The 14,925-nt window shown below is 39.7% G+C and overlaps 1 protein-coding gene across 6 annotated transcripts in view; it reads right to left on the bottom strand.

The window, feature by feature from the left end:
• GAB1 (GRB2 associated binding protein 1) overlaps nt 1-14,925 on the bottom strand; it is a 145,102-nt gene that overhangs the window by 40,034 nt on the left and 90,143 nt on the right. For all 6 annotated transcript variants that reach the window (XM_084626265.1, XM_084626267.1, XM_084626266.1 and 3 more), the window contains 2 exons: nt 12,992-13,286; nt 2,553-2,766 (listed from right to left, as the gene is read on the bottom strand). In XM_084626265.1, coding sequence (XP_084482391.1) covers nt 2,553-2,766; nt 12,992-13,286 — 509 coding nt within the window. The remainder of the gene's footprint in view (nt 1-2,552; nt 2,767-12,991; nt 13,287-14,925) is intronic.

The raw sequence follows: 14,925 nt of genomic DNA, 5'->3' as shown, positions 1-14,925 counted from the left end.
TAAAACAAGGACAAACAGTTAGATGTTAAACAGCAAGCTCACCTCAACCCACACTATTAGTGGTGCTACTGCCTCACTATAACATACCAAACAACAAGGTCTTCCAATACTCGTAACACCATATATTCAACACGTTCCACAACCCGCAAAATAATGAACCACAGCTCCCTGAGCACCTTTTTCTTTCATCTTCCCATCTCCAAGTCCAACTCGCATCCTGCCCCCCATCTCTCTCTCTCTCTCTCTCTCTCTCTCTCTCTCCCTCCCCCCTCCTGTCTCATCCAGACCTTCAGGGAATCATGGTGACATGCAGTCCATTCATACACTCTCCACCCTCACATTCCAACATAATTATCCTTTCTAACTACTGATCAATCTTATACTTCTATAATCCTACCACTCAACTCTATTTAGCATACAATGATTATATATGACATAACATCACACAATAAACGAATAAACTAAATTCATTGGCTTCCTCCCTCAATCCCCTCCCATTCTCCACGGTCCCTCCCAGACTCCTATTCCTCCACATTTCTTCCTAGTCTCCCATCTCAACCCATACTCTCAATTCTGACTCCGTTCAGCAGCTGGTGTCAGAAGATGCTCAACTTATATTTCTAAAAAGTGTTCTTCATAGCACTTACACAACTCTTTACCTGCCCCTACCACAACTAGGCCCCTTGAAATGCTGAGGAAGACTTCTTGTCACCAGAGCCAATTAAAAAAAACAATCTGGAGTTTCTAAGCCAAGCCGTTCTGGTGATACAATGAGCCAAAAAGGAATTAGAATCGTATTTAGAAAGTAAACTACAGCTAAATATTCAAAACACTACCTTTAAAACTCTTTTTTTAAAATCAAACTGTTCAGAAAATCTTTATCCTCAGAAGAGATGTGATATATTTCAGAAAGATTGGGGTTTTTGGGGGGGAGGAGGAAGTTAGTAGTGGAATGTCTAAAACTAGTAGCTTGAACCTTCAATATAGAGTTACTACTACTGCTTCATATTACACAGATTCCTTCCCATCAGGTTGCAAGACACAGGTGGACATTCTGCCCTTTAATATTTTATGAGTTAGCCAGTGGGCACGCTCCACTCCAAGCACTGTTTTGAGTGTGGGAGGGCTGCCCACCATCTTCATCTTCCATGGACTGGACAAGAGCAGGCTTATTTGCCTGCCCTAAATGAGGTATTTTGGGAGTTGGTTGCAGTCAGCAACAAAAAGACTAAGAAATACTCCTCTTGTCCTAGGACCATTGTACCTTACTCTGTGGTGCTCCAGAATGCATGGCACAGTAACACTGAAACCTGGCAGAGAGTCACACCATTGACAAGGTATTGCTCTAAGTGAATGTGTGGAAGTCTCAGGAAAAACACTTTCACAGACCTCTGCTTAGCCTTTAAATGTGCCCCTTTGCAATCAAGAGAATAATGAGCAAGCTTCTCTAGAAATACACAAGGGACCATTATTTTAAATGGTTACAGCAAAGCATCTCTGCTTGAGAGGGTTTCTAATGTTTTCCAAGGACCATTCTGAGAAACAAAGCAATAATTCCTGGATATTTACCACTACATATTACATCCTCCTATACAGGCGGCATTACATTTCCATTTAAAATGAGAAGCAGCAGTTACTTGGGTACATCAGTTACCAGAGCTGGTCAGATTTTTTATATATATTAAAAAATATAATATAATATATAATATATATAATATATAATTATATATATTAAAAAAATATATTATAAAATACTAGCCAGTTTTCCTACTCTTCAGGAGAGATAACAGAGTGGGTAAATCTATTTAATATTAAATTGGACATAATTAGATCATACTAATTTTTCTATATTATTCAAAACACACTAACAGCTCACAAAATTCAGGATGCAGAGACTGGATGGTTCAAGATAAATTGTGTCTCATCACAAGATCTCCTGTTTGAATTTGATCCAGGTCAGTAATAACCAAAAACTGATCATTTGAGGGTTGCTTCGCAGCCTGTGTTAAATGAGTTGGTGATCTCAGTACAGGTTTGGTTGATTTTCATCCCTATCACCGAGCCACCACTTTAACTGGTGGTAATTTGGCTTCCCTGATAGTAGTCATGGTAGAAGTACAAGGTACTAAACGGCCACCTCTCCATCCTAGAGCTGGTTTGAGGCACAATGGAGAGTGGTGAGAAGAAAGATCCATCTTTGCTATCCAAGTTGCACCTAATTCCAGAGATATACAGAAATATTTGGTCTCCGGGACTATTAGTCTGGTACATTTTATCAGCAAATAATTTAAAAAATTTAGAAAAACAACAAAAAAACAAAGATGCTAGCTCTGATGCTACCATTTCATATTATTAAAACAAGAAATTCGAGCCCAGAACATAGGGAGAAGAGCAAAAGTGATCGGGTAAAGAATCAAGACTTGTGCATTTGACTGCTGAATAACTTCAACAAAAAGAAATCATGTAATATACAGAAATGCTTTGCAGGAGTAACCATCTTTGGTCTATACAAATGAAACGACTACTGCAAAAAAATGAAAACACCCATTTACCTCGTAGGTTCAGGCTTCTTACTTTGACAATTTATTAGCAATAGGTAATCCTGAGGATCTTCTTGGCTAGATGAGGACTCCAGAGGTGGGATGTTAATTAGTTGATATGGAGGAGGTAGGGATGATTCTGCTTGTACAGATGGTGGTGAAGTATTGACTGCTAATGGTAATTCAGCAGATGCTTGTAAAGAACTGCCAAGTGGCTTCACAGCATCTATGACATAAAAGTACAGAGATGTTAATCATTCTTTTCATAGTTTATTGTCTTCTTTAAACTATATGATGTAATTGGAAGGTAAACAACATTAATATTAAGATTATAGCATGCAGATTAAGCCAATTTCAGCATAACAATAATTTCTGACTCACTCAAAAACAGGTCTGTAGGATATTAGAAAAATATTTCTAAACAAAACTGTATATGGAAGATCATTTTGTCTGATTTGATGTACAAAGAGGATGGAAGAGGACCTCCTTCATTCTAGGCCATTCAAAAATGCCCTGAGACCCTGTTGTTCTTCAGATTTTTCCAGATGTCATCAGTTGCCTGACTGTCCCTTCAAAACTAGAGGTTTTGTCTTGTTAACATGATTTTTCACCCACTTTTCTGGTCACAAGCAAAATAAAAATGCTGACTGGTACAATGCAACAATTAAGCAGACAAATCTGTTGTTTTAAAACAACAGACAAGCACTCATAGGTTAAAATTATGTTATGGTTGCATGATTCCACATTTTATACTGTGTTCAATGTATTTTTCCTTGATTCCAGTCACTTTGGTATTTGATACTAGAAAACTAGGCAAAATGGAATTAAGAAACAGGAAAAAATGCACAAAAAACAAACAAAAAGGCTTTGCTCATATGGAACATTCACTGTTGCCTACAAGAACTTGTGAGATGTGCTAAATTCCCAAAGAAGTCTTTCTATTGCTACCCAATCCTGACCTGCTACACCTCTTATTATTGTGCTGCAACGTTAGATCCAGGTGGGTCTTTTGTTGTCCCACCTCTCCTCTTTATAATTCTTTTCCACCTTCCATTTGTGAATGGTCTTTCCTTGCCAAATTTAATTCTTTGGTTTCTCCAGAAACACACACACACAAACATCATTTTGTCTGGTATTCTGGAAAATGCTAGCAGCATCAGTTAGCAATAAACCTTCAACCCTTTTAGTCTGTTTTTAAATTAACCTGTTTCATTTCCTTAAATTATTGGACCATCCTTAATTTATGTATTGTTAAACGTCAAGACTCTGCGTGTGCAATTTGCAAATCTTGCTAACGATATCTGAATATTAGCATTGTTCTAATTAATTCACTACCCTACAATGCAACTGATCCATTAACCTTGCAACTACCTACAAGGGTAACCCACAAAACTAAGCAGCTTAATAAAGGGATGTTCCCAGAATGATGATGATGTGTTCAATGATAATTCTGAATAGGGTTCAACTTTTAAGGCATTTAAAAAAAAAAAAGTGACTATGACATGATCATTTCCTGTTTAGGAACTGCAAAGACTTTATATGAACAGATTTTAGTTTTCCACATTTCACAATGCAACGAACAACTTAATTCCCTGATGTCTGTATTAAAATGACAACTGCAAAATTCTCTTCATTCCCATACAGAAGTGGAACAGCTGGGGCTAGACAATCTCTGGGGTCCTGACAAGAGAAGGATTGAGGGGAAGGTAAGGTACAGGCTCAGCTGCTTCAGAGCCTTCCCTTCTCCTTCCTTCACGACAGCTCAGAATGCACGCAGATGTCATGCCTGGGCAGAGTGCAGAGAAGGAGGAGGAGAGGTTGCTCCTTCATTAGCCAGGCTTGTGCGGTGGTGGCTGAGAAGAGAGGCAATGGGCTCTGTGGCCCCCCTTTTTACCCTTGCTGTATATAAAACCCTCATAGACATGAGCTAGGATCTTTTTGTACACAGGTAGTGCACTAATCACACACGACAAAATCCAGTATGATGTCCCTGAACTTTACAGGAAAGATGGACATGTCTAGTAGACACAGGGACAGATGTGTGATCAGCAGAACCTAGTGGATTGACAGAAGGCAGATACCAGCAGCGTGTGTGTGGGTGTAGCCAAGCTATTCTCAGTGGCACTCTCAATGCCAGTGCAGATAATAGGCTCAAAGTGACCAGCTCCAAGAAGTAAACATGAGTAAGAAGTGTGGGAGATGACTGGTAGACCCTATTTGACTGGAGGAAGAAGAGGAGTCTGTAAGTCTTTGTGAACTGAGGGACCCTTCACATGTACTTTCATTCCCCCTTCCAGAGGAAGGGCAAGAGAATTCAGAAATGGGCTGAATCCTAGGGATTAGGATGAAAGGGGCCAACCATAAATGGTTATTTGGCCATTTAAACACCACACTGGACCCAAATATATGCTTGGTATTTGGGGTGGGTGGAGTGCTAAACCATGAATATCATCCAACTTATGAACCTATACTGTGAAATCTATCCTGATGTGGATGCATGGCATGCTCTAGTGAGTCCCCAATCGTTATTTTAAACCAATGTATGATTTGAACAGTGATTGAGTTACTCTGAAACAAAAGTCTTAGTTCAGCTGAAAATTATTTTTTCTTCACCTTAAGGGTGCTTCTAATTTGCCTTGCATGAGTCTAGTATTGTTAATAATTGTTTTCAGTACTGATAAAGTAAACATTAATGTTTTAATTTAGTGTTTTTAAACACTCAAAACTCTCTTTAGCCATTTAATATACGTTGGAACCTGATGTGATGTTGAAGGTTTAGCCTAGCAGCTTACTATGATTTTAATGAGCTTTAATAATGATCTTGGTTCATTATTACTAGTAAAAAAAGCATTTAAAATCTTTTGGTTTGTTCCCAAAGCTCAGACACCAGGGCTGCTTTGAAATAACTGAACTGGAAAAGCATTCAGTGTATTTATCATACACATGAGCACAACAAGCATCCCATTTCACTTTGAATTCCTGTATTCAGTAGAGCTGGAACAAGCAGCTTTTTAAACTGGACAAGTGGGGAGATTATTTTTATTTTTTCGCTGGTTGGTAACAGTGGACAGATGTGTCACCCAGTTGAGTGTTTGTCAGTCTGGTCAATATAAAGCTGGGTATAAGAGCAAAGTTACACACAAAATAGTTATGAAAATTAAACAATGGTTAAAAGGACATTTTGCAACCAAGAATAATGAAAGGCTTTCCCTCACCCTTTAGGTTATTTATAATGTTGCTGATGTGTGCACGCTAAGAATAATCTAGAAGGTTTGAATGCCTTTTTTACATATGAACTAAATTATTTGTTATAGTGTACTTTGCAAATGAGTACAGTAGAACTTTCCACCACTTTTTAAAGTATGTAATACTTACGTAAAGTGTTTGCATAATGTGAGCAGAATATAAAAGGTTATGGGAGCCTTTATAAAAATATTGATTTAATAAAATGTCAATCGTGCTGATTTAGAGTATGAGAAAGCATTCTTCATAGGATGTAGGTAGAAGTACTGGAAAGTAAAAATGGGATTTTCCCATTATAAGCATGAATCAGCAACAGATAAGCCATTGCCTGGCTCTAAAATTCTTAGAGATGAGTCATTCAATCCAGTTACTACTATGTAAATGTTTTAATTAAAATGATTTAAAGACAATTTATCTATTAAAGTAATAACCTTGAACAAATCCTACATATACTATGGAGATGGAGCCATTTGAGAGCCTACGTAGATAGAGTACACACTTCTACAGAAAACTCAAGAATTTGTGGTGGTGTACCTACATGTATATGCACACACACACCCCTCTCCACCCACCCTAGAATGTGGTATGCAACAGGGAAAATGTATGTCGAATAATCTCAAAGTGCACAGACATGTCACTAAATCACTTATCTTTCAACCAACTAATATTTTATAATAAGGGACATCATTTCTGCAGTATTATTTTAATATAATATAAATCACATCATGACACACAGGATGCTTTAACTCCTCTATCCAGCCCCAACACCAATTTCTCCCTCTCCTCTTGCATTAGTTTTCAGTCTGTTTTGAAATCAAGGACATCATCTTTAATAAATGTCTCAATCAAAAAACCTTATAAATATAAACTGAGTCACCCACTCACCCTTGGAGGTTTTCAGCTCCCTTACATAAACTATCAATATATGAGTCAAGACAGTAAATATAGCACCCATGAAATACAGCCTACATTTACGCACTCTTCTGTAAAGAGCGTAATATAGAGTTGGTCAGAAATTTTCCAATGAAGCAGTTTCAACGAACTTCCAACAAAATACAAGCAGGGTTCCACGAGAAACCTACCTGCTTTCTTGCCAGCTCCCCTGGCAGGCTACTCAGGAGCCTGCACTTCCAGGGGCCACACCTCTAGGTCAGTCTCACCATGTGCACTTTCCCAGACTTCCAGGCTCCCTGCCATGGAGCTGGGAGCTTGAAAACTTGAAGAACCAGGTTCAAGCTGGAGCTGCCAGGGCTTCTAGGCTCCTTGCTGTGGAACAGGCAGCCTAGAAAACTTGGGAGCCACAGCTGAGCTGGGAGTTGTAGAGTTTGGGTCAATTCTGTTTAGAAATATTTGAAATGAAACATTTGGATTATTTGCAAACAATATTTTTCCAGTTTTTCCCACTATGGGAAATTGCTAAATTTATACTTGGTTCTGAAACAGAACAACATTTTTCAGCTTTTCACAATTTCCCACATAGTAGAAACTCTGCCTTTCAACCAGCTCTAGTGTAGGATCATGAAAGAAAATCCAATCTTTACATTCTTGACTTTTTAATGACTAACTTTGAGCAACTGAATATTTCAAAAGCTTATTTTGTTTTTTCAGTCTTAAGTTACATTTAGTCCTCTTTTTCAAAAGAATTTAACAACTGTCTATTTTATGTACTGCTGCATCTCCCACTGGAATCCAGATATTAACTGTGTTTCGGGTATCTGAGACAGACACTCTTACTGCTGTGTCTAATGTCTCAAAGGATCCCATGACTTCATGCCCAACAGTTTCTAGATCAACTTTTCTCCCATTTAAAAAAGTCCTTTTATTTAAGGTGAGTTTAGTCCACATGAAAAGAAATCTAATGGAGAACATTGGAAAATGAAGTCAATCAGTAAAGATGTTAAATAATTTCTCCTGAGGAAAAGAAATCAGCTAAGTTATAGACATTCTTCCATATGTCAAATTTATATTTGCTCACTAGGATGGGTATCTGGCAATAAAGGTTAGCCAGTCAACGATATACTGCATCTTGGCAGGAGGTTAGACGAGATGACCCTTGAGGTCCCTTCTAATCCTGTGGTTCTATGATAGAATCTAGTCTGAAAAGTTTTAAGTCGTGCTTTTCAGGGACCCATTTTTAGCCACTGCAGCCTCCTCCAAAATACCTGTAATTAGGTTATGAGAAACGTTGCACTCTCCTCTCTCCAATCTCTCCATCTGGCCATCGCCTTGTCTCTTTCAGCATCACTCATCTGCTCTCTTCCTCTTGCCCTATACCTAGCCTTTCTGAGATTCCCACTCCATCAATGTCAATGACTTCTCATTTGCTCTCAACTCTCTCCTCTCTTCCATGATATGGTTGTCAATTGTCTCCATGCTTCACTTTCATCTATCCTGGACTCCTTAGCCCCTCTCTCTGCTATTGCCAGGTCTGCCTTGCCAGCCCTGGATCAGCCTAATATCTACTTCCTCTGTTCCTGCTCCTTTGCTGCTGAATATCTCTGACAGAACGGCTGTGACCAAGCTGACTTCCCCCACTACAAATTTGTTCTCTCCTCCTTAAATTCTGCCATGTTCCTAACTAAGCAACTTTACTTTTCCACTTTAATTGAATCCCATGTCTGCAATCCTAGCCATCTTCTTTTACTATCTTTGACTGCCTCCTCAAACCCTTTCCCACTCACTTATCTTTCTCCTCAACTCTCACTCTCCTCCAGTTATTTCCCTTCACAATACAAACATGCTTTAGTTTCTCATTTTAACAACCCCTCCTCCCCACCCAACATGTCTCTCTAAATACTATCCTATCGCCCTACACCCTTCATCTCTAAATTCATTAAACACTGTCCACAGTCATTGTCTGGAGTTCCTCTCCTCCAGTTCTACCTTAGATCCTCTCCAACCTGGCTTCTGCCGCTTGCACTCCATTGGAGATGCTTTCACCAAAAAGTCTGTAACAGTCTATTCTTAGCCAAAGTTCAGAACTATCCTCATCCTCTTTGATCTGTCAGTTGCCTTCATAACCATCAACCATGTTTTTCTTGATATTTTGACCTCCCCCATGATCTCCATGACTCTGTCCTCTCCTGGTTCTCCTTCTACCTCTCTAATTACTCCTTCAGTGTGTCAGAGGATCCTCCTTATCCACCCCCCCCCCAGCTTTTTGTGGGGGTGGGGTTCCACCGAACTCCATCACACAGTCTCTTTCTTTTCTCCCTCTACACCTTGTCTCCGGGTAATCTTGTCTGCCAACACAAATTCTACTGCCATCTCTATGCTGATGACTCACAGATTTACCTCTCTACTACAGACCTGTGTTCTTCTGTTCAAATTATAATCACAGCTGGTTTCTCTAACATCTCCTTGTGGACATCTAGCAATCAGCTTACAATCAAGATGGACAAAACAGAGCTCTTACTCCTTTCCCTCCAAGTCCTCCCTCCTTTCTCTATCACTGGACAACACCAGCATTGTTCTGGTCACACATCTATAACCTGGGTGTCATCATCAACTCTGCCTTCTTTCTAGATCCTCACATCAAGGCTATGTTTAAATCTTGCCAATTCTTTCTGCATAACATCACTAAGACATGGCCATTCTTTTCCATCCATGCAGCCAAAACTCTCCTCCTTGCTCACAATATTTCACATCTCAATTACTGCTACATGCTCCTCTCTGGCCTTGAGATATCCCATCTTGTCCAGCTCACATCCATTCTTTGCCAAGATTATTCTCCTAGCTTATCACTTTTACCATGATATTCCTCTCTTTACTTCCCTCCACTGGCTCCCCCATTCTCTAATGCATCAAATATAAACTGCTTGTCTTCACTTTCAAGGTCCTTCATGGCCTATCCTCACCTATCATTGTTCATATGCTATTAAGATGTCGACTCCTGCCTCTGATCAGCCAAAGATGCCAGCCTCCAGTGGTTAAATTTTCAAACAAACACTTTTGTTGTTTCGCCCAAGCTACCCCTTGTGTGGGAGGAACTCCCCATAAACATCTGCAAAGCTACCTCATTCTCCTCTTCAGATCCTTCCCTTTGCTGTGATGCCTACAAAAATCTTGGTAACAGTTAGGCTGCAGGAGTGCCGAGACCATGCCCACCATGCTGACTAGTACTATCTCACTGTTTCCTTGTTGTATTTTCTCTTATTGTAAGCTCTGTGAGAAAGGGACTGGTTTTACTCTGTTTGTATAGAACCTAGCAGAATGGGGTTCTGATCCATGACTGGGACTCTTAGGTATTACCCAACTACAAAAATAGACGATAACAACAACAACAACAACAACATCATCATCTGAGGCTGCCTGCCACTGTGGAAGTAGATACAACTGGAAGGAAATTCAGGGCATTCTCTTGTGGCTGGTGACTGATTATATCCACCTAGCTTCAAGCAACCTGAAGTACCTAATCATAATACATCTGTGAACCTTAACATGATGAAGTAAATCCTATAACTTGCAGAAAATTTAAATCAAAAACAAATTGTACAAAACTGAAAGGCAACAGAAGAAAGTAAAATTGTTATTTCGTACAGAATGATTTAGTGAATCTTGAAAAAAGTTCCTTTTTTGTGTGAAGTAGAACTTTGATTCCTTTGAAGAAACATGATCAGCATTTCTGGAAAATATAATTGAAATGCTATGAAGAAAATAACCAAGATCTATGGGAGGGCAGGTGAGGGGAGGATATACACTATACCCTTCTTCTGTTCTTTTTCTCCTGTTTTCTTTCTCTTCCACTTCTTTTCCTTTATTCTTGCTACATTTATTTATTTGAATAGGCTGATGAACATACTGTTTGTATGTAGTATGACAACTCTTTTTCTCTAAAGCTCTGATTCATATACAAGTTTAACTTTAATGACTATAAAGGCAATCTGCATTTTCATTTTTATTATTTTTTTACTTCAAAATAGTTAAAATACATGTAGTACTGTAGTTTTCTGCTGAACACATACGTGTGTGTTGAGAGATATAGTATGAAGTTTTATAGAAAAGTAACTAAAATAAACCCTTACGCATTACCACTCCCCATTTTCATTTTAGATAGATATTACATAAAGATCCTGGAAATTAGCACTTTACTGCTTTCATCTGAAGATGGGGTAGAAATTAACGTTAAACACCCACCAATTTGTTTCTGTTAATTACAAAGAATAATAACTTAAGGTTGTTAGGTAATTTGAATATCTATTTTTGGTAACTCCGGACTCACCAGGAATCCAAAATAATTTAAGATCTTCTAACTGAAAGTATATGTAAACTCTGTCTTGAAAACTAAATCCCTGTAAAAGAAACTGTCCTACAATATACAGTGCTGTAGTGTACTGCTTCCTTAACTCTGCTCTCAGAAATCTGCACAGATTCAACAGCTTGTGACACTGATGATTCAGGAACATGAATCAATCTGCTCATTGTCCAAACAACAAAATGAAGTTATTGTAATTTTCCAAAATGAACGGTGACGACGTGCATAAATCATTTCTGCTTGGAAGGCCTACGCTGGAACACCACATAGCAACACTCCTGTGCAAGTCAAAGGGAAAAAAAGAAAGAAAATAACAGCCTGCCAGCACCACAGATATTCCAGTAAAGCTACCAGATAGCATAGAAGGAGCAACATAGTGATCCACTGGGATAATCCTTCCCCTCCCACCACCAGAGCAGTATTTCCCCCACCCCCAAATTAATCTTCAAAATACACAAAACAAAACAACAATCACATTCTCATGATGAAGCAGCCTATTAGCAGCACAACATACCACTGGCCTGACCCAGCTCCCCTTCATGTCAAGGGAGTTGATTTGAAGAGGAGCAGACAAAAGCAAAGCTTTCACTCAATCCTTAATCTAGCAAGGGCTGGTAATGGAGCAAATCCCATAGTTTCAAGTCCTCCAGCCAATCTGAAGAGTGGCACTGTCAGACTCTGAAGGCAACTGTCTTCAGTTTTCCTTAGGCCAGAGGGAAGGTTGCCACTGTCCCTCTGGGGAAGGATATAAATCATACTTATATCTGTTCCTATAAGGAAGTAATAAAATTGGTATACTTTTTATTTTCTGAAGGAAGAGGAAGGTTTGCCAGTACATAGATGTGATTTATCCTCTATTTAACATCCCTAAATAATCTATACATTAGCTGGGATAAAAATGTAACTAGTGCATATGATTTGAAGCTACTCTTTAACATGTGGGTGCAGAGACACATATCTTGTAAAAATCAGATGCTGAAAATTCATGCAGATACACAGTTCCTGATTTTCCAAGCTATTTAAATTTTTCACTTTGGCAATGCAGGCCAAGGTTACATCCATAAAACATGCAACAGTACCTTATTCCCAACTAGAAAAGCCATGGTATGAAATTTGAAGGACTTATGTTTGTAGAAAACTGATCCAGGACTATCAAGCCTTAGAATCCAAATGAGGATCTAGTCTACTTCTCCCTTCCCCAGCAAACACATAACATGCACACACACAAAAAACCCTCCTACCAAAAAGCTGAAGATGTAGTGCTCTACCTAATTCCATATTAGTGTCTGGAATAAATGATTCCATATAGTTCCCATAAACCTCTCTATATACACATCCACATAGGCTAGCACATGCAGAGCTGGGAGAAATTTCTTTCTTTTCTTTCTTTTTTTTTTTTTTTTCTGAAAAATGCTTATTTGGCTCAACTGAAACAATATGGGTGGATTTCGGCTAATTGTTTTGGTATAAAGAAAAAAAAAAGGGAAATGTTGGAGCAGTCCATTTAAGCATTTCTGAAACATGTTATTTTTTAAACCACTGAAAAAAACCCCTCAAACTCAAAATGAAGTGTTTTCAGTTTTTCTAGAGGCAACAAGGGCAGAGCTGGGCTGCAGGCGGAGCAGAGCTGTGGTCAGAGTGGGGCTGGGCAGGTGCTCCCTCCCTGCCTCCCCTGGGGGCTGGCCCAGGCCCCGCCGCATGCCCCCTAGAACGTTCCTCCATGCCCCCTGGGGACCACTGCACTAGGTATTAAAAATAAACAAACAAACCCTACAGATCTCATTGTCCCATTTATTTCATTTAAATAGTAAAAGAGCTACATATCTGAGGCATATATCTGCATATAATGCATTTTCTCTTTTTGCTATAAAGATAGCCATTGATCTTTAAATACTCCTTTGTAAGGTGACATAACAGTGTTTCTCAGGAAAAAGAAAAAAAATGCTAAATGTACCTTCTTCTGTAGGGTTGAACCCACAGATGTCGCAAATACAGCGAACCCACTTATTCATCTCCTCCTCGCTATCTGCCACCAAGTAGAAAACTCTGTCGATAGTGTTGATATCAAAAATATAACTATTTTCGAACTCTTTTTTGTTAAATGTCAATCCGGCATCCACTTGTTGACACAAGTTTAAGTCAATAATACGAATAGGTTTTTTGGCATGGTCATTTTTGTAGTACTCCAACACATCCGGATCTCCTGTTAGACGGCCACTGCGAAGCACAAACCACCTCCTCTTCCATGCCTAAGAAGCAGGGGGGAAAAGGGAAACGTTAATATGAGTGATATTATTTTAAAGACAATTATGCCTATTTATCAGTGACTTCCACTACTGGAACTGCATTGTAAAAAAAGGTTGAGTACAATGCAATAAATATTTCAAATTGTTTCCAAAAGATTGCATAAAAAAAAACTAAACGGAGGAGAATCAGGTTACAAACTGGTGGCAGTGAACTTTTTAAAAAGGGATTTCCTTTTATATTTAAGATTTTGCTCAAGAGAATAAGTTTCAAAAGTAAGATGATACTTGCCAAATGGGAAAGGATGAATCCAATTAAGGAAAAGAAAAAAAAACTTCCAAAGAAAGTGAATACAGCCACAGGAAGGAAAAGAAACAACACATATTTATAGGTACTTAAAAGTGTCCTCTTCATTTCATGCTGTTTTATCATCAATAGTCACTTGTTTTCATAGCACATATAATACTCATTTATACATGCATGTTTCTCTGACTCTTCTTAATAAAGTAGGTTAATCAAGTGGTAGTATTTTAAGACAGCTACTCTTGTAGAAAGAGAGCTACTTTATTAGCTGGCAACGCTTTACATGAAATAGTTTCACTTAGTTACAAAACTATAAGGCAGCACTGTAAGTTACTGGTTTTCTCCTTTAAACTTAAAAAAAACCATTTAATTATGTTCATGAATATATGTATTTTCTGAGTCCAGGCATTGCGACTCCTACACCAACCCCACTGCTGCAAACTTAGGAGACGTGCCCAGGGAAGGGGGCATGGCCTAGATACTCTATGCCCCACTGATCCTTAACTACTTTATCAGTGCCTTGGGGCCACTGACATCCAGCGTACTTTAGAACAGTGTTTCCCAAATGGTGGGTCCTGATCCACCAGTGGGTTGCAGGAAGAGTCTAGGTGGGTTGATTATCCCCCATGTCACTCTCCACGAGCCCCAGAAGCACTCCTCCTATCAGGGCCACAGGGGGAGTGGGGGAAAGGGGTTGTTTGCCCCAGGCCACCCATTTGAGAGTGCAGCCAACCAAGTGACATTGCAACCTTGCACATGGGGTCACAGCACTGCCCAGGTTTGCCTGGCCACTCCTCCATCATGATAGGGAGTAGGCTGGGCCAAACTTAAGTAGTCCTGCAACCCCATCCACCAGGTCACAATGCCCAGAGCAGGGAGCCAGGCCCAGCCTTGCAGGACAGAAGCTGCCGCAGCACGGCCAGTGCAGGGCAGACCCAATCTTGAACACCCCCACCACTGAGGTCTCCCCAGCCAGCTCGGGCTGCAGAAGTGAGCAGGACTGGGAGAGTGAGAGCATAAGGACTAGGCGGAGTTGAGCAACAGGTTTGGGAGCTGGGCCAGGGATGATCTCCTCATCTTGATGCAGGTGAAGAATCGGACTGTGAGGCCCCCTTGCTGGGAGGGGGATCTGTACTGTTTGGTGTCTGTTTCAATTAGGCTCCCCAGACATAAGGATTTTTGAGAGGCCAGTTCTCTCACAGGACAGAGACTGGTCACTGGAGGGCTGTTTTGTGTTTTCCTTTGCTGTAGCCTGTCTTCCACTCCCACTTAAAGCAGAGACCTCCTCAAATTACAGGGGGTTAGCAGAAGCCCTGTCAGAGCTCTCTATCCACAAGAGGG

The sequence above is a fragment of the Lepidochelys olivacea genome (genome assembly GCF_965140295.1).
Source record: "Lepidochelys olivacea isolate rLepOli2 genome assembly, chromosome: 4".
Taxonomy (NCBI): Eukaryota; Metazoa; Chordata; order Testudines; family Cheloniidae; genus Lepidochelys; species Lepidochelys olivacea.
The sequence above is the reverse complement of the archived record's forward strand: the minus strand, read 5'-3'. Positions and strand labels throughout refer to the sequence as shown.